This window comes from Vicia villosa, linkage group LG1, assembly GCF_029867415.1.
Source record: "Vicia villosa cultivar HV-30 ecotype Madison, WI linkage group LG1, Vvil1.0, whole genome shotgun sequence".
NCBI lineage: Eukaryota > Viridiplantae > Streptophyta > Magnoliopsida > Fabales > Fabaceae > Vicia > Vicia villosa.
The window spans coordinates 123,509,623-123,529,946 of record NC_081180.1 but is presented as its reverse complement, the minus strand read 5'-3'; the positions used below and the strand labels follow the sequence as shown (position 1 = coordinate 123,529,946).

Here is a 20,324-nt window from a genome sequence, read left to right as displayed (position 1 = left end):
ATGTAGGAAATTTGATTCTCTACAACTTTGTCTCTCACAAGCCAAGTCTAAAAATGCTTCATTTGAAAGATATGAGCAAAAAGATTATAGGTCCTTTTTGAAAGTCAACCAAAAGCAATTTTTTGTCAAAGCCCATATCATCAAGATAAAATCCTCAAATGGAAAAAAGCTTCCAAAGTGGCTTGTAGAGGACATCATGAGGTTTCCAAAAATTCTTAGAACTATTTCATACCTTAAAAATTGAGGGAGATATGCCTTGTCAAAGTTGGACAATTTTGAAGGAAAAAATGTGAAATAAAAGGCCTCAAAATGGATTTCTTTGCAAAGAGGCCCAACTTTTTGTGGTCCAATCTTGATCCTCAAGATATCCAAGACTCCAAATCTTATTGCCACGAATTTTTGAATTTTATTTGATTTTATATGAATTATTAATCATTTAAAAGTGATAATTAACTCATATGAATCATGTGAAAATCAAATATTTGGTTTAAAATATTATGAGGATCAATTTCAATCAGCATTCAAGTCATATTATCAATTTAATTTCATGCACATGCTAATTGAAAAAATATGGATCAATTAAGGCCAAATTTAGAAGTTTTTAATAAAATTTTCAATCAAATTTCCAAGTCATTATTCTCATGATTTTCTTCCAAAACAATTGACCTAATTTCTTCACATATATATAGCTATCATTGGCAGCCAAAAGGAGACGAAAAAATTAGGAGAAGAGAGCAAGATTTCAAAGAGCAAAACCATCAAAGAAAGTTGGAATTTTTGTGAGCCCTCCTCAGGCAATTTCAAAGCTTATAAGCCATCCAATCTTCCTCCTGAGGTATCATTTAATAAGTTTACTTGATTCATGGCATCCCATAATGTTTAGAACTCCTGCTTCACATTGCACATATTCTCTCATAATTTTAAATTTCGTATTACGTATAATATTGTGTTTTAATGAAGTTTGTTCATATGTGTGAGTTCCTGTTGATGTTTAGAGTAGGATGGATCCATTAACATGGAGCTTTAATCCTTAAGATAAGACATGCCATTGTTAGGGCACAAGAGAATAACCCTCGCGTTTTGGTGGTTACGGCCATTACCAAATCCAATGTTAAACAGAAGGTGACACCCTTGTTGATGATATATTTGATTTATTTTCGTATTATATTGCGAATATTTCTTTGTGGGTTAGTAGGGTGTTACATCATTGATCAATATACCGGCTGAAATTTGTGAAAAATGTGTCTAAACGAATCAATATAAGGGTAAATTCATCAAGGATGAAGGATGTATAACCAAGCATCACCTTAAGGTGGTGTATTCCAATGTGTATGGACCGATGCGAACTGATTTTATTGGTGGAAATAGATATTTTGTCACCTTCATTGATGGTTATAGTAGAAAGATATGGACACACCTAATCAAGATAAAGGATTAGATATTCGAAGTGTTTAAGAAGTTCAAGTCCATGGTTGAGAGGGAAAGCACACACAAGCTCAAAGTTCTTAAAACAGACGGTGGAGGCGAATACGTCTCAAATGAATTTGGGAGTTTTATGATTAAGATGGGATAATATATAAGGTAGTACCACCCTATACACCACAATAAAATAGTGTTTCCGAAAGAAATAATCAATCGATTATGAACATGGTGAGAAGCATGTTGAAAAGGAAGAACTTTTTGAAAGAGTTATAGGGAGAAGCGGTGTTCACAACTGCCTATTTGTTGAATAGGTGTTCAACAAATAAGCTTGAGAAGATAACACTAAAAGAAACATGGTCTAGATTCAAATCAAATCTTAATCACTTGAGAGTTTTTGATTCCTTAGCATATCGACATGTTCTGGGGAAGCTTAGAAAGAAGTTGGATGATACGATAGAATTGATGATATATCTAGGGTATCAATCCACCAGAGGTTACAAGTCCTACGATGTAGCAAACTTAAGGATTGTGATTAGCCAAGACATCGTTTTCGACAAAATAAATGAGTTGCAACAAAATGTAACTGGTTGCCAGAAAGCTGTAACCAGTTACAACATTGAAAATTCAATTTCTACAGAATTTGATAGTGCAGAAACGCCCCTCATCGAAGCCTTATTAAAGAGAGGGTGGAAAGATCAATAAGGCAAAGACGTTTGCCTCCAAGACTCCAAGATTGTGATTTATTCTGAGTCAACGAATTCAATGATGATGGTGACTTCGTCCATTTTGCACTTATAGTCGAATTCGAACCCGTTAAGACAGAAGAGGCCTTAAGTGATCCAAAATGAATTTTTGCTATGAAGGAGGAGTTGTAATCGATTGAGACAAATGATACTTGGGAGCTAGTTGATCTACCAGAAAGAAAGAAGCCAATTGGTGTAAGATGGATGTTCAAAGTGAAGACAAATCCCAAGGGTGCGATAATCAAGCATAAGGCTTGATTAGTTTAAAATGGATTTTGCAAAGAGAAGACATAAGCTTTGAAGAGGTATTTGCACTGGTTGTTAGAATTGAAACCATTAGCCTAGTTGTTGGTATTGCGAATTACAACAATTGGTCCATCTATCAAATGGATCTTAAATATGCGTTTTTGAATGGACCGCTTGAAGAAGAGGTATATGTAAAACAACCCCCTGGTTTTATTTGAGAAACCAATAGTAAAAGTTCTACAAGTTGAAGAAAGCGTTGTATGGTTTAAAATAAGTTCTAAGAGCTTGGAGCAAGAGGATAAATGGTTTCTTAAAGGATATTGACTTTAAGAAGTGTGTATCCAAACATGGTGTGTATGCGAAGAAGGATACAAGTGAATGGGTGATAATCCTTTGTCTATACTTAGATGATTTATTGATAACGGGAAACGACGAAAGTGCATTTCTAAGTTCAAGAGTGAGCACATGAAGGACTTTGAGATGACCGACCTTGGCCTCATGACATACTTCCTTGGTATTGAGTTCTACAAGTCCAAAAAGGGACTGCTCATGATCTAAAGAAGGTATACACTTGAGATTTTGAAGAAATTTGAAATAAAGCATTGTAATGTTGCCATTACTCTGGCTGAACCAATGCTACAATTGTCGAAGAATGAGGATGAGCAAGATGTTAATCCAACTTAGTATAGGAGGCTGATTAGATCTTTGTGTTACTTGTGCTATGAGTAACCAAATTTGACATTTAGTGTTGGTATTCTAAGTAGATTCATGGAGAGACCGAAGGTGTCTCACATGGCAGCAGTCGAGAGGATTCTAAGATACGTAAAAAGATCTATTGGCTGCTGTAACACCCTTCTAATTCCCCACAGAATATAAAATAAATTCAGAGTAAAACATGTAAAAAGGATGCTACAACTCCTTAATAAAACTTAAAACCATTGTCATGCTTTTCCGAGGAACATAAATCACATTATTCAGCAAACATGTTTAGCACAGCGGAAATAAGGTTCAATGTCTGAATAACGTAAACATCAGTTATTAGTACCAAATCACCAACTCATAACTCAACTAGAAATTATCCAAACCAATAAAATAAGAGTTTATCAAAATAACTCTGAAACAAAAAACACAATAAGGGGGGTTGGATTGGGTTATTAAACAAATTAAAAACTTATGATACGTTTGGTTATCCTGGTTCGTTTGAACTCAAACTATTTCAGTCCACCTTGTTAAGGTAATTTCGCCTCTCTCTCTCTTACGAGATATTAATCTGCTAATCAAATCTTTGATTACAAAATCACTTAAACAACTGTTTAAGTCTTCTCAAGAACAACCACAATCCGGTTTTCTCAAGGTACTAAAATTACAACTTATAACTTAAGTGTGTTAACTAATTGCTTCTAAAAAACTTTATCACAACTGTGATGTATACACAATATTTAGCTCAATATATAGATAAGAATAAGAAAGTGATAATAAAAAACTGAGAGCTCTTTGAATTCTTTCGGGCGTGTGTAGTTACTCTTTTTCTTCAATGATGTCCTCTTTATATAGGGAGAGATTTTTGATCTGTTGAGCGACATGTTTTCTTGTTTTGGAATGATGATGAAATGTTGATTAATGTTATTTCCAAAAATGAAGATTCTGTCCACTGTAATTAATTTCCAGCCGTTACGAATTGATCTTGCATTAAAGATTGTAACGTTATGGACCTTCTGATTATCAAAGTATTCTTTGAAGCTTTTGTTTTGTTGGTGCTTGAAGCGTTTTAAGTATCAGAGTTTAAGACCTTCTCGTTTGCCTTTAGAACTTCTTGTTCTTGTAAACTTCCTTCAATCTCTAGAACTTCTTGTTCTTGTACACTTCTCTCAACGTCTAGAACTTCCTATTCTTGTAAACTTCTCTCAAAGCAGCCTTCTGCTTATGAGAAATCACTTTAATATGCTTCAGAACTTCTGCAAGTTAAACCATACGATTAGAGTACATATTTGTTCTTATTGAAAATTATGTGTTTTTATCATCAAAACTCTTTCAAAGATGTAGAACTAAACAATGTTCTAACACTTTCAAGACTCTTTCCAAATGCCAAAGCTTGAGATAATTGGAAAATGTCACAAATACTCATTTTTTTTTTCCGATTTTGTAAAATAAAACCAATTTTGTGCTGACTTTTGAGCCGTGTGGAGTTTTTGTGAATGTGAATAGTGCTTTTTTAGTATGTCGATGATTTCGGATCTGATTGTGCATTTACATTTTAGTTTCAAGCATTTTTAATTTCCGAAAAAGTTATTGCCAGAATTACAAAAATGCCCTTGTGACCCACTTCTGGGCCGAATTAAAAAAAAACTGAGTTCATTTTTTAGTTTGTTTGCACGTTTGCAAGCGACTATGCATTTTTCGATTAATTTCGAGCAACTAATTTTTTACGCCTATTTTCCAATTTTCGCCGTTTTCGCGTTTGCTTGACTTGAGTTTTGCGCTTTGACTTTCAATTGACTTGTGTACATATTTTTATTTAGGTATCATTTACAAACATATTTGGATCAATATTAAATTTTCGTATAAAAAAAATATTTAGATCAATAATAGATTTTTTCTCGTATACCATTTTTTGATCAAAAATATTTGATCATAAATACCATTTTTCGTATATAAATATATTTAGATCAATAATAGATTTTTTCCCTTATACCATTTTAGAATAAAAATATTTGGATCATAAATACCATTTTTCGTAAATAATAGATGTTTTTCATATATAAAAATTATTTTTGTTTAAGTGTCATTTACAAAAATATTTGGATCAATATCAAATTTTGGTATATAAAAATATTTAGATTAATAAAAGATTTTTTGGCCTATTCCATTTTTTAATAAAAAATATTTGGATCATAAATAACATTTTTCGTATATAAAAATATTTAGATCAATAATAGATTTTTTTCCTGTATACAAACTTCATTTTTGTTTAGGTATCATTTACAAAAATATTTGGATCAATAATAAATTTCGTATATAAAAATATTTAGATCAGTAGATTTTTTCCCGTATATAATTTTTTAATAAAAAATATTTAGATAATAAATACTATTTTTTTTGTAAATAATAGATTTTTTCCGTATACAAATATTATTTTTATTTAGGTATCATTTACAAAAATACTTGGATTAGTATTAAACTTTCGTATATAAATATATTTAGATCAATATTATATTTTTTAAATAAATTTTTTCCGTATATCATTTTTGACTAAAACATATTTCGATCAGAAATACTATTTTCCGTATATAAAAAAATATATATCAATAATGATTTTTTTTTTTGTGGAAGAAAGAAATGAGAAAGTGATAAAAGACAAAAAAAAATTGAGAATGGATAGAGATTTGATAAGTTGGACAAAATATAAAAAAGTTGTATTATTTTAATAATAAAATTAAGAATTTTATGGTGCAAAAACCAAAAAACAACAATTTTAATGTGATGGCAAAAAATCAAATAAGAGTATTTTGAATTTTACACAACCATTAATTTTCTTATATTATAGATATCCTCTTTCAAGAAAATAGTTCACTTATGATGTAGTAGTCCAATTTAAAAATTTAAATAAAATCATTTTAAATCTTAATTTTGTAAACATAAGACTTGTTTGCTTTAACTTTATATACTTATGATTAAAAAACATATATTAATTTATACGAATTAATAGAAAAAAATTTCAATGTTGATTGTCATACAAATATTAATTTAATTTATTAAGTTGTAGTAGTTATCAGGATATATATAGATTTGTTAATTTCTATTAAATCAAATATATGGTAGGAAAACAGGTTTGTCCCGTCGGGCATGCCTGTAATTTTTATAATTGTTTATAATTTCAATTTTACAATTTCTATTAACAAATATTATAAAATAAAATATATTATATACCAAAAAAACATATTGGTTTAATAATTTGATTAGATTTAATAAATTAAATAATATTACGTTTGTTAAATTTGTGCAGTAATTTAGAAGTTATATGCTATAATAATTCAGAAGTTATTAAACATATGATCTCTAATATCTGTTCAATTTAAGTAAATATTTTGTCGGCCCGTCAGAAAAATAGGTTCGGCCCATCGAGCATGACTATAATTTTTAAATTCTTATGTATTGTAAATTTATGGATTATGTTGATAATTATATGATTTTATCATCTAATATAAAATAAATTTAAACATAGTTAAGTTGTATAAATAAAAATGGTTGAAAAATTAAAAGAAATTTTTTTGAAAAATTGAATGTAATAAGTAAATTATAAAAAATAAAATAGAATCTAATTTGGTAAGTAAATTAATTAATTTTTACGTGAGAAAATTTTAATCTCAATTTAAAACTGAAATCTCATCCTTCCGTTTTTACGTGAGAAAAATATAATCCCAATTTTAAATTTTTATGTCCCTAATTGTAATTTAATTTCCTAATAATTTATAACTATTAAATACTTATAATTAAAAAATATTCTTCATGTCCTATTAAAAAAATGTTACATTCAAATCTTTTATTTTCATGAACTTAAAGAGAAAAGATACTGTATTGTGTCTTTCTATTTATTTATTTATTTTGGGAACGAAGAGATCGTGTTATATAGTAATTTAGAAGTCATTAAACATATGATCAATTTAAGTAAATATTTTGTCGGCCCGTCAAAAAATATGTACGAATTATTACCATAAATATTTTCCATTTATCTTAATAAAAATATTTGGATCATAAAAAAAATTCATAAATTTTTTTTCTGAACTATTACCATAAATATTTTTGTAGGAAATGTATAAAATAGACCTCTAATTTAATATATAATAAAATAAATTGATTGGAAAGAATATATTGATTAATGAAATAAATAAGATACGACACAAAAAGATTTCATTCTACTTAATAGAATATAAATGATTTCATTCTACAAAAATATCACTAATTTATTAAGTAAAAATGGATGTGAATTGGAAGAAATTAAGCCCATGTCTTGAATTTGATATTCATTGCTCCTATGGTTTTAGGTTGTTTATTTATAAATAAGTTGGATTTAATAAAGTTATGCAAAAGTTTTAACTTTATGCTTTCAAATAAAAGAAAAATAAATGTATTATTGGAAACCTGAAAAAACTTTATTAAGTGTTGAATACAAAATCTTTTGAGTTAACATGAGGATTTGGAATTTGTAATATATGTTGATTATTTAATGGTTATTTGCATTGAGATGTTTTGGAAACGTGTAGATAGAAGTAAACAGTATGAGCATATGAGCCTACTCAATAGGTCTGCATCATAATAATAGTAGTTGGAAGTTAAAAAATAATAATTAATGATATGCTCCCAAAACGCTTTTTTCCAAGTATTGAAAAGTGGACATTTGTTATTCTTCCTTGACTTAGTCATCCGAGGCAAAAAAAAAACTAATTTATTTAGGGTTTTATTTTCTCTGTCTCTGAAACCTCTCTCTTAATAATGACATGTGCGTTCGTACGGGTCGTGCAAAATCGATATAAATATTAAATATGTGTTATATAGTTATTGTTAAAAAATATATATAAGATATATAAATTAAATAGTCTCAACCATAAAAAAATTGTGTATTCATAAAAAAATTGTGTATTCACTAATCATAATTGTTTCATGTTTTTCTATAAAAACAAATATATTTTCAAGTCAATTTTATTTTTTTTGTAAAAAATATTTGTTATTTGTATAAAATTAAATTTAAAAATTAAATATTTGTTATTTGATTTTATTATTTTATTCTTTTTAATTATTATTTTAAAAAATATATTTATCTCATTTAAATTTTCATGCAAACGCACATGGTATTGCTCAACTAACCTCCATGTTTTTAAATACCTAAAAAATAAACAATATGAATAATATTAATAATAAGTAAATGTTAATAATAATTAGTATTCAATTAATTTTTATAACTTCTCTTTACATGAAAAAACCATTTAACGTAGATCACGTTTTCAAATATCTATTTTTAATTAATTCATAATAAATACTAATTATTAATTATTTAATGACTTCTATATATAAAAGAATCTAATTATCAAAATTTAAACATTATTAATTATACACTGTTTGATTAATTATACACCAATTATAAACATTATTATAATAATGAGTGTATAATATAAATGTTACAAAAATACTATTACAATCCTCTAATAAATTACAAATATTAATATATTTGGTACAAATTAAAATATTAATATAAATGTCATTATACTAATTTAAAATTTTAATATCATTTAAATAGGGTAACAATTAAAATGAGAAAATAAATAATTTCCAGTGTTTGATGTTTAAGGGTATGGAAAAAAAGACTTAGGAATTTTATAATTATGGATGCAAAATTATAAATAAGATTATGAATTGGGGTTGGGGGAATCGATAAAAATTATTATCACATTATTAGTAATTATTGTTACAAATATGAAATAAGGGCTCTAATTTGATTTATTTTAGATTAATGAAGCAATAAATAGAGATGGGAAAAATAATATTCATATATTTTTGATCAAAACAAAATAAAAAATATTTATTATTAGTCACATACTGAAGTAACATATAATCACTTTTAAATTAATACTGTAGTTGATTATAATACATAAAATTAGTAAATTTATATATAATTAGCAAACTTACATCTAAAATAGATATTTTTGTAAAAATTGATGATTTAAAATACTGCTACTTGGGTGATTCTCTTCTTCTTCTACATTACTACTTTATTCACATTGGAAAAAATATATTAATTACCTTTTGGAATGAAAAGGTATGGGGAAAGTAAAAAGGTCATAGCAATTTTTTTTGAAAAACTAAACAAATTCCAATCGATCTAATACATACTCTCAGTAGAATAAAATATACATTTTATGATTTAGTGAATTGAATATATAGTAGGTAATGATCTGTATCATTAAACTTCTAAAAGTAATGTTTTCAAGTGGTAGTTAAGAAAACAAAATAACAACAACTCAGTATATTAGAAACTAGGAAGAAGAGAAGAAATCAAAGAGATAATAAAAAGGATAAAGGGAAGGATCTTTTTCTGATTGCTTCCCACCGCCCTTAACCTGCCACCGGAAATCACGCCGGCTAACACAGAACCGTCTTCACAGTCGAAAATCTAAACATGCAGTTTCCACCCTCAACCACTGAATTTGTCGTCGTCTACAACTTCCACGTTGTCGGCAAAAGATCCACGCAAACCACTGTCTTTGCCATCAAAATCGTTTGATTCTTCTCTGTTTCATTCTTTTACTTGTTGATGTTGTATGCAAAGAGAGATAAGGAAGAGAAAAACATGGATCGAAGCGGATCTGCGAATCTGTGATGAACAACGAATAAACAAAGTAATCAGATCAAATTTTTGACTCATATTCTGCATACAATGAAAATAAAAATCAACAAACAACAAGACTTTAAAACAAAATACTGTGAATCGTATTTGAATCATATTCAAACATGATGGATGGGCATTAAAATGGATTTTGGAATTGCAGAAGAAAATGAAAAAATAACCTAAAATCGATGGATGTAATGGAAGAGGGAGAACAAAAAAAACGTAACTGTTTGTAGTTTAGGGTTTGTTGGTTTGTAGCCATAATATATAGATTAAGGAGAGAAAATTGAAGGGTTTCTCAGAAACCTAAGAGAGGAAGCATGGAGGTTGTTTTGCTGTATTCCAAGAAATTTTGCACAATTCCAAGAAAGTTTTTCACATTAGTAATGATGGAAAAATATAAAAGGGTTAATGAATGGGTTAATGAAAGGTTTAGAAATAATTATAATATTTATTTGTTAATTTAAATATTAAGGGAGATGCAATTACTTTTATGTCCCCGTTTATCACTCTCAAAATGGTGATTAGAGGGATAATTAAAAGATTTCATATGTCTTCTACTTTATTATATTAAAAGTAGATAGATTTTTTTTATATTTTTAAAAATAGATTTTATAAAACAGATATTTAAATAATAAAAAAATTAAATTAAAAAAATAATTTTAACATTCTATAACATAAATATATTATTAAAAATCAAAACATAGTTGAAATAGCAATTGTTTTAAAAATTGTTGTTAAAAATGATTTTTATAAAAATTTATTTAAAATAGTTTTAAAATTAAGTGTTTTTTCGAAAAGTTAATATCTAGAAAAAAATTCAATAAAATAATAAAATATTTAAAATAACTATTCAAATCAAAATTTCATTTAAAACTTTTATGAAAATATTTTCTATAGATTTTTTTTTCACAAAATTACATTACACTATAAAAATCATTTTAAAAAAATCAAAATAAACAGGCTCATAATCAGATGACCAGATATGTTTTAAATGGAGCATTTAATCTGTCATCCCCACACTTATACCTGATACATCCAAAGTGTATGAAAAGACTAAAATAAACTTGTTTAAAGTTTTCACTAAAAAATTTGAAATCTCTTTAGGTCATACTTGAAATTTCAAGCACATACCAAAATTTAAAATTTTTGAGAGATTTTACCAAAACTTCTGAAATTTTTACAAGATTTTACAAAAAACTTTGAAATTTCTGAGAAATTTTATTGAAAATTTCCAAAATATTTTATCAAAAATTTTTAAATTTTTCAATAGATTTTACCTGGAATTTTAAAATTATGATGATTTTATCAACAATTTCGAAATTTACAGTATATTACCACAAATTTTGAAATTTTCGAAACTAATTACATATCAACTGAAATTTCAAATGAAATTATCGAAAATTTTATATATACCAGAAATTTGAATATTGTATCAGAAATTTCATTAAAAAAAATTGTTCCTATTGAAATAATTAAAAATGGAAGTGTTAGGTAAAATTTGAGAAGTTGCAAGTAAAATGCTCTTCCAAATGCAATCGATGCAATTTTTTGAATGTATGCAAACTGAATCCATTTTCAAGAGCAAGAAAAAGATGAAGCCATTTCATGTATCATATTTAAAAAAATTAATCAAATAATTAAATGACTGGTTTTAACGATACCTTGTCAAAAAGAAGAAAAAGTAGTATACTATACGGTTACACCGAGAACAAACAACAAGGCCCTACGATATTTTGCCTCTTTTTCGAGGTCCTTCTTTTCATGAAAGCCTACATGTACTAACTTTTTCCCTCTTTTATTTAACTTATAATACAATACAATATTCGTTAGTGCCTCCATGCCTTTATTCTCTGCTTTTTAATCGTTCCCATCAGTTTCAAAGTACCCTTTCACCCTTATTCATCTTCTCTCTAACAAACTCTCTTTCTCTCTTTCATCTTCAACTCAAATGGCCTCATCAGAAACACAACCTCCACAACATCCCAACTACAAGGTAAAACTCTCTCTCTCGCTTCCACCTCTTACTTTCATTTCATTTCTTTCCGATCTTATTTCTCACGCTTTCTCTTTCCAGACAATTGTCTTGAAGGTCTCCATTCACTGCCAAGGCTGCAAGAAAAAAGTCATCAAAATTCTTCAAGGAATATATGGTAATTATTCTTCTCTTCTTCTTCATTTTTTTTTTGTATTTAAATTTATGTGTATTAAACAGTACTTTGTAATTTAGGTGTTACTAGCGTAAACATTGATTTGAAGCAACAAAAGGTTATAGTAACTGGAAACGTAAGCAGCGATATTTTGATCATGAAATTAACCAAGACAGGGAAGCATGCTGAGTTATGGCCTGAGCCTGAACCTGAACCGGAATCAGAACCAAAACCAACCGATTCCAAAAAGAAGAAGCAGAGAAAACCAGATAACAAAGAAAAACAGAGCGATCCAGAATCGGAAGACGGTGAAGAAATAGAAATCACACAAACCAGTGAAAACAGCAATGAAACAGGTAAAGTTAAAGTTGATGACACATCCAAAAAAGTTGAAGTTAACGGAAGCACCGCTAAAAAAGGTAATGGAGGCGGTGAAGTTAACGGCAACACCGCTAAAAAAGGAAATGGAAGCGGCGAGGATAAAGTTAACGGTAACGGAAACGGTAACAAATCCAACGAAGGTAGTACAACCGGTAAACCCGGTGTAGTACACGTTCAAGAACTGAAGCCAGAAGTGAGGAAGCAAACAGTTGTGTTACCGGCTGGACCGGTTCCCGAGAAGAAAGTTAGCGTCGCAGTACAATTTCCTTGTGATAATAATGAAGAAGCATCAACCGGTTCCACCGGTGGTGATAGCAGCGAAGTGAAAAAGAAGAAAAAGAAAGGAAAAGGTAAAGTTCATACCAACAACGCTAATGAGAATGTTGCTGAACAGTTTGGTGATGCTCTGGGTACCGGTGGTTCAGGTAACCGGTCATATGGTCAAAGTCAAAATAATTTTCATGATCAAGTACATCGAGGTTCAGTTCCAGTTTCAAACACACCCAATGAGTTTCCGCCACGTCATTATACTAACCAACAATATTATCCACCTCAGTACTATCCACCTCCGGTTTCTGCTGCTCCACCGGTTTATACAGTGAGCCATCACACAGCGTATCCTAGCAGTAGTAGTTACGGTGCAGCGTATTATGCGCCTCCGCAACCGTATCAATACGCGCATGTGGTGAATCCCGTTAACGAGATGGAGGCTCAATCTAGGCCGTACACGTATGAATCATCGGAGACGTATAGCTCATCACAGCCGTCGGATTCGTTTGTTTATTTTAGTGATGAAAATCCTAATGCGTGTTTTGTGATGTGATTTGTAATCATTCTGTTGGAACATACAACTTGTATGGGGCATGGGAGAATTTTGTAATGGTGTAGATAAGAATCAGAGGAAAAGCTTAAAAAGAAAGAAAGAGAAGAAAAATATTAGTTGTTTGGTTTGAATGGATGGAAAGTTGGGTAGAATATTAGAATTCTGGGTGTTTACGGCTTTTGATCAGTGGTTGTCCTGGACTCTCATGATATGTATCATACTAGGACAAAATAGTAAAATTTTAAAATTGTTGGCCTTGCGTCCTCCTTAATTTCACTTTACTATTGTGGAATATTTTTTCTTCTGGATTTTTCCATGTGGGATTTACCCATGAGATTCTTATGATTTAAATTTATCTTTCTTTTTTAAATACTAGAAGATTTATACATTACACTCATGTGAATAATTCGTGTGAGAGCGTCCATTCCTCCGATACATGTGTTTTTACATGCACATGCTAGAGTAATAAGTATTTAAATTGTTTTGAGAAAAATAAATCTTTACTAGTATTGTGTTTTTACAGAGATTTATTTTATTTAAAATAAATGTATAGAGTAATAAGTATTTAAATTGTTTTGAGAAAAAACAAATTGATCTTTTAAAGTTGAATATTTTTTCAGATTTGTGTAATTAAACAAACAACCAGTAATTTTTTTTTAAAGGAACCATATATTAAAAAGGAGATAGAAAAAAAAAAGGGGTATCGGCCAAAATCTTCTTAAAAATTAACAAAAAAAAATGGAGAAGACCAAATTTGTTATGAACTACTAACAGAATGGAGACTTATCTAAAGACAAAGGCAAAATAGAATTGATAGTAAAAAAAACTAACAAATTTGCATATTGATTTTCTTCTCTGTAAATATTAGATAAATGAAATCTAAAATGTCTAATTTTAGTAAAACAATTGAGACAAATGGTCCTAATATTTCAAAGAACAAACTTAGGCTCATGAGCAGCCAACAACACAAAAGATGAATTTGTTTCTAGCCAAAAGACTATTCCAGCTGAACTGATAAACAAAATCAATTATTTTAATAACCCAAAAAACTCAGCATGAATAGAGGGAGCGCAATCCAACTTTTTCGCAAAGCCGAAAACAAAATTTCTGAAAGAGTTTTTGAACAAACCTCCACAACAAATCGAATCTATGGAGAAAGATCCATCAATGTTGCATTTTAACCAACCATTCACACGGTGCTTTCAAATCACTTCAATAATTTTTTGTTCCTTAAGAGGATGAAGATTGACATTAAAAACTTTAATAATAGTGAACTCATGAATCAAGAAAACTTCTCTTAAAATAAAATAATAAAACCATGACATAATTCATTAAAACTTTTATTATATAAAATATTGAATAAACAAAAATCTTCATAATAATATTAAGAAAACCCCAATCATCAAGGTGGAAATTAATTAATAGTGTATTAAAAAGATCTCAAGTATAACATTGGTTGAAGATAAAACATTGAAATAGTTTATATAGAGTGACACTTCTCACCTTACAAATAGATTTTATGATGATGAGTAAGATCCAACTCTAATATAGTGCAACCTATAATGTCTTTTGGTGTAAATCTTGTTTTCTTTTGTTAATTTTTATAAGCCACTTGAATAAGTGACTCATTAATTCAACAAATCTTTTTCTCACAATATAAAAGAACTACTATTACTGTACTCTTTATGTAACAAATCATTTTCGTCATAAATAGCATTGTTGTCATCATATATGAATCGTTCTTGATAGTATAGATTTTCTCACGTGAAAATAAATTTATCTTCAGCGCCTCTGGTATCAAATGATAGAACACTTCAACTTGCTTTGACATAGAATGTAACATTGGATTCTTACTAAGATGAAATGTATTTTTACTCAACAGCCAACTCTTATAGTAATTTTTCCATCCATAATATTTCTTTAGACACTTCAACTATTACAATATACTCGACATCAGTAATAGATAAAGTAACAAATTTTTATAATCTTAATTGCCAAGACATTGTCCCTCATGCAAAAGTCATTATGTATCAAGTAGATTATGTAAAATCAATATCATTAGTCATATATGTGTCACCAGGTATCAAGTAGATTATTTGAAATCAATATGATTAGTCATATATGTGTCATCATGTATCAAGTAGTTTATTTGAAGTCAATATCATTAGTCATATATGCATATGTGTAGTCATATAACATAAGTTCGCCATTTCCTAAGCATAAGCACATCCGGAAAGTACCTTTAAGATATTTGAGAAACCACTTTAGTACTTGCCATTTATTTGTACCAAAATTAGATAGAAACCGATTAGAAACACCAATATCATGAACAACAAATAGCCTTGTGCGTACCATACCATACATTAAACTAACAACTGCATATGCATAATGAATCTTTTCATATTTTTTTGTCTTCAAAAATTATAAGACATTATTCTGAACTCAACTTGATATAACTAGCAAATAAAGTAATCACATATTTTGAATTCCCAATGTTAACCTTTCTAACATTTTCTAAATGCAGTCGTGTTTAGACAAACACAATTTACCATTCTTCTTATCACAAGAAATTTCACAGCAAAGATTTGTTGTGTAAGATTCAAGTCCTTCCTTACAAAGGACCAATTTAACTCTTTCTTTAGAGTTTAAATATTTTTAGTGTCATGAACAACAATCAACATGACACCAACATATAACAAATGAATATGAAATCACCATCAAATAATTATATCACAAACACATAATGGCCAACAATATTTTTACCATGTTATGCTTGCTAAAAGTACTATGAGTGACAATCTTTATAATTGTGTAGGATTATATGAGGGTTTTAAACTTGTTGTGGTGTTAGAGTCACCTCACGCATGGGTGGTGAGAAGCTTTGTATGTAAGTATTTTTAAATGAGTTGAATATCCCTTTCAACAAAGTGATCCAGATATTTATAGATATTGATTGGGCCTGGATCCTATGACCCATGGACGGATTTTCTCTACTTTTAGGTGTATGGAGCCGTTATTTCCCCCTAATATTTATGAGGACCTGACTTTCCCTATTTGATTGAGATTCCATGACGTTAGAGCTTTAGAAAACGTCAATTCCCACATTACACGAGTAGGCAACAAGTAGTTAATTATCCATGTCCATAAGGCGAATGATTTATTCAAAGGGCAAGTGTACTAGATAATGGACGAACATGGTGATAAATGGGTGCTTGTTGTGTGGATCGGGCTAGTGACACATATTGTGGTTTATTTTATGTTAATCAAATTATGTTTCCCTCTATGGATCAAATATACCAATACACAGTCCCTCAAACATGAGGGCTTGTAAAAGATGAAGTGATTTAGTGTATTGCCTCTTCACATTTGGATAAGTCCCTCAAACATGTCTAGGGGAGAGTCCCTCAGGCATGCTTAGGGAGAGTCCATAGAGTATGGTTTGGGTAAACCTTTAGGTGTCATTGAAGTGAATCCTCAAACACCATTTGAGGTAAAACTCCAAATTTTAGTTGAGCTTAGCGCATGTGCGACATTAAATGGGATCAATGATGATTTATACTTAGAAAGCCAAATTGGCCTTAAATCCCTCATAGATGGCAAGAACTTGAAAAATATTTTGCAATTGTTGGAAAACCTAGCGGGGGTACTCTATTACCCCTATGGTTAGCCTTCAAATCCTTATAAAATAGGATTCAACGGTTACTCTTTACCCTTTCTCATTTATTCTTCTCTCAAGCTTTCGTGAAACTCCCTTAGTGTCCCTCAAGCCTAGAGCATACTTAATTTCCAATTTTCTCTAGCTTAGACTCTCAACTCATGTTTTCTGGTACACATTTGTTATTTTTTCTTCCTTTTCCCTTTTATAATGATTATTAGAGATTTAGATAAGAGCGATAAATCAATAGAGCCTTTGAATCGCGATGAGCACATATCAATGTGGAGTTATTACTACAGGAACACCAAACATCCAAATTCAATGCTTGGCTACAAATAAGTGGAACTAGGCATGTTTGGTAGTTGTGAAAGTTCCACTAGTTCAGTTAGTGAGGACACCAGTGGTAGCAATAGTGACGACACCAAAATTAGCGATAGTGACTCATTTTTCTCTTCTAATTTCTCAAGAAATATGAAGTTAATGGCAGCAACCATTCCTGTGCATAAAGGCGCCGAGGATTTAGAGACCAATTATACAAACTAAGAGAGCATAGCCTTCTTTCAGAGACATGCCAGCATCTCATATTCTTGTTATGAGGGAGAAATTACCTTCGAGTCATGTTCTAAAGTAGACAGGTTTAACACGACCGCCCTATATGACTTGCCCAACCATCACTTTTATCTCCACCTTTCTATTATCAATAATTTAGAGGTTCTAATTCCCTTAACCTCGTTTGAGTCAGAGGTTATAGCGGCGGCCAACATTGCCACCTCCCATATTTTTCCCAAAGATTGGGGCTTGATTAGGGAATTTGATATCATGTGTCAGAGGTTGGAAGTTTTCCCTACCATGGGGATGTTTTTCTCTTTTAACGATACCAAGACTGATACTAAAGGTGGTTGGGTGACCTTGAGTTCCTTTCCTGGAAAAGCACTATTTAAATCCCATTATAATCATTATGAAAATAGGAAAGAAAAGTTCATGAGAGTTAGGGGGCGACACAACGCCTTTATGGTCACAATCGGGGTGGATGATGCCCCACATTGACCTTAACCCAGACAGAGAATCCTGTTGGGAGAGAATTCTTATTTTTCCTCTTAAGTTGCCAATATATAAGTCTTGACAACCCTAAAGACCATAACACCCTTTACTTAACTAGTATAATATGAATTATACATTTTTTACTCAAGTGAGTGGATTTGTGGCTCTAAACATAATTCTTCCTATATTAAGTTTCTACTTGACTTAACATGTCATGTGAGATTATTGTAAATTGACCAAAATGTCCTTGGTGGTTAAGTGACTATTTTACCCATGGGTCTTTAACTTCTATTTGTTAACGAACGAAGCGGCTTTCTAGCAGGTAATCTGGCTCGCGATATTACAATTTGACACTTAGCAATGGCTCACGTGACATTAGGAACTTGCTAATTACGTAGATAAATTCAAGAGGTTGGAATTTCCTGAGAATTTGGAGATTGTAAAAGATATGGGTGAAGTCTTAAAGAAAAATTCATTGTGTTTCATAATTTTCTGTTTTTGATTTTCAATAAGAAATACTAAAGGAAATGAGGATTTGAGGTCAAATCTATTTGCATTGGTTAGTTAACAACTAACTCATTAAATGCTTTTGGGGATGAGTAAACATTAAATAATTGATTTTTTATTTTTATATTGCAACTTCCTTTTCCTTTTTGGGAATGAATAAACATTAAACGATTGATTTTTATTTTTATAAGTTAGATAAAAAAGTTCCATTGCCGGGAATCAAACCCGGGTCTCCTGGGTGAAAGCCAGATATCCTAACCGCTGGACGACAATGGAAACATGTTCAAAGTTACAAAGATGTATAATATAATCCAAATGTATTAACAAACATATTATATCAAATTAGAATGAGAATTAGTGTGCGAACAAGAGGATGTTGTGTATTAAGTTAAGAAAAAAGAGAATGCATACGAATCTGAAATTTATTAGAGATTAGTTTAGGTTTTTGTGCGAAGAATTAAAAAAATGTTGAAAGAGATAAGACTCAATTTAGAGTGAATATGTGAATACTTAAAGGAATGATATTATTTTGTTTCATTTATGATTGGTTGGTATAGCAAAGACGAAAACTATTATGTTAAAACACAAGGGGAGTAATTGGATTTTAGTCCAAGCCTTTAAAATTGGGGTTTTTCTTTGTTTACTATAGTATTTTTAGGCCGACTCCATATAAGCAACACAAATAATTTAAACATGACAAAATTATATAGAGTCAGAAGGACAAGCCATTTATAATCAAATTTAATATTAGAAAAATGTTTTCTTTATTCACCAGAAACATCAGTTTGGAAGCCTCAAAATTTGAAATGTAAAAAAAAAAAAAAACTCTTCGTAAGGGCTCATATGACGCTATGTGGAGGCTAATTGTGTCGTTTTGAAGACCAGTGATTAAAAGTTGACACTATTATATAAAATTTTATTAGTGAATGAATTCAAGAGTAAATAAATCCCAGAGGTCAGATTGTCTTGAGAATTGGGAGATTGAAAAAGATATGGGTGAAGTCTTGAAGAAAAATTCAGTGTTTTTGAATTTTGTGTTTTTTATTTTCAAGAAGCAATATTGATGGCTATAAGACATTAAGATCAAATCTATTTACAGAAGAACGTATTCTTTCTTCTATTCATTGAAACAAACATATAGTGTACATAAATTCTAATGATGGAAACTCCATTGAACAGTTTACTTTTTGATTGATTACAATATTCATACGATCAACTAACTAACCAATATGACATTTAGATCCCAACCAACGAACTTGCATTAGTCATTTAGCAACTAGTTCATTAAATTCTAAGCCAATTAACTTAAGTATTGCAACTAACATGGAAAATTGCATAATATGATCATTGAATTGCGGTTATGACCTTGTTTTTGTAAATGTTCAAAAATAAATAAATAAACTTTCTTTTCCTTTTATAAATTCATTTAATGGTTTACTTTTCTCTTTATAAGTTAGATAAAAAAGTTCCATTGTCGTGAATCAAACCTATGTCTCTTGGGTAAAAGTCAAATATCCTAATGGCATGATGACAATGGAAACATGTTAAGAGTTCCTTATATGTATAATATAATCCAAAAGACTTAACAAGCGCATTATTTAAAATTTGAATGATAATTATTGTGTGAATGACAGCAGGGTCGGCCCAATCTATTCAGAGACCTTGTTCTAATTTAAAAAAAAAAAACCTAAATTAAAAAGAAAGCATAATTTTAATAATTAAAAATGACGCAGAAAAAATAAAATTAGATATTAACCAAATGAAACACCAAAAATCTCAATGTATTGTGTAAACTATAAACATAATTTCATACAACTCAAAGTATCTAACTATTTAAAAAGAGCCTTCCTACAAATAGTTTTTGAAGCAAATTCATCAACTAAGTCTTTGTATTTTATTGTCTCCAGTAGATCGTTTTCAACTGCTATTAATTTCAATCCATTAAGCATTTTTGTGACATGGTAGGCCGCAAATA

The 20,324-nt window shown here is 29.7% G+C and overlaps 1 protein-coding gene and 1 non-coding gene across 2 annotated transcripts; one reads left to right on the top strand and one right to left on the bottom strand.

The window, feature by feature from the left end:
- The first annotated feature begins 11,538 nt into the window (after positions 1 to 11,538).
- LOC131616102 (heavy metal-associated isoprenylated plant protein 35-like) lies at positions 11,539 to 13,401 on the top strand. Its single transcript, XM_058887350.1, has 3 exons — positions 11,539 to 11,788; positions 11,870 to 11,945; positions 12,023 to 13,401. The coding sequence occupies exons 1-3, from the start codon at positions 11,744 to 11,746 to the stop codon at positions 13,144 to 13,146; spliced, it is 1,245 nt and encodes a 414-aa protein (XP_058743333.1). The 5' UTR covers positions 11,539 to 11,743; the 3' UTR covers positions 13,147 to 13,401.
- A 5,152-nt stretch (positions 13,402 to 18,553) lies between these two features.
- On the bottom strand, positions 18,554 to 18,625 carry TRNAE-UUC (transfer RNA glutamic acid (anticodon UUC)). Its single transcript has one exon. It is a non-coding gene; the product is annotated as a tRNA-Glu (tRNA).
- Between the last annotated feature and the right edge of the window lie 1,699 nt (positions 18,626 to 20,324).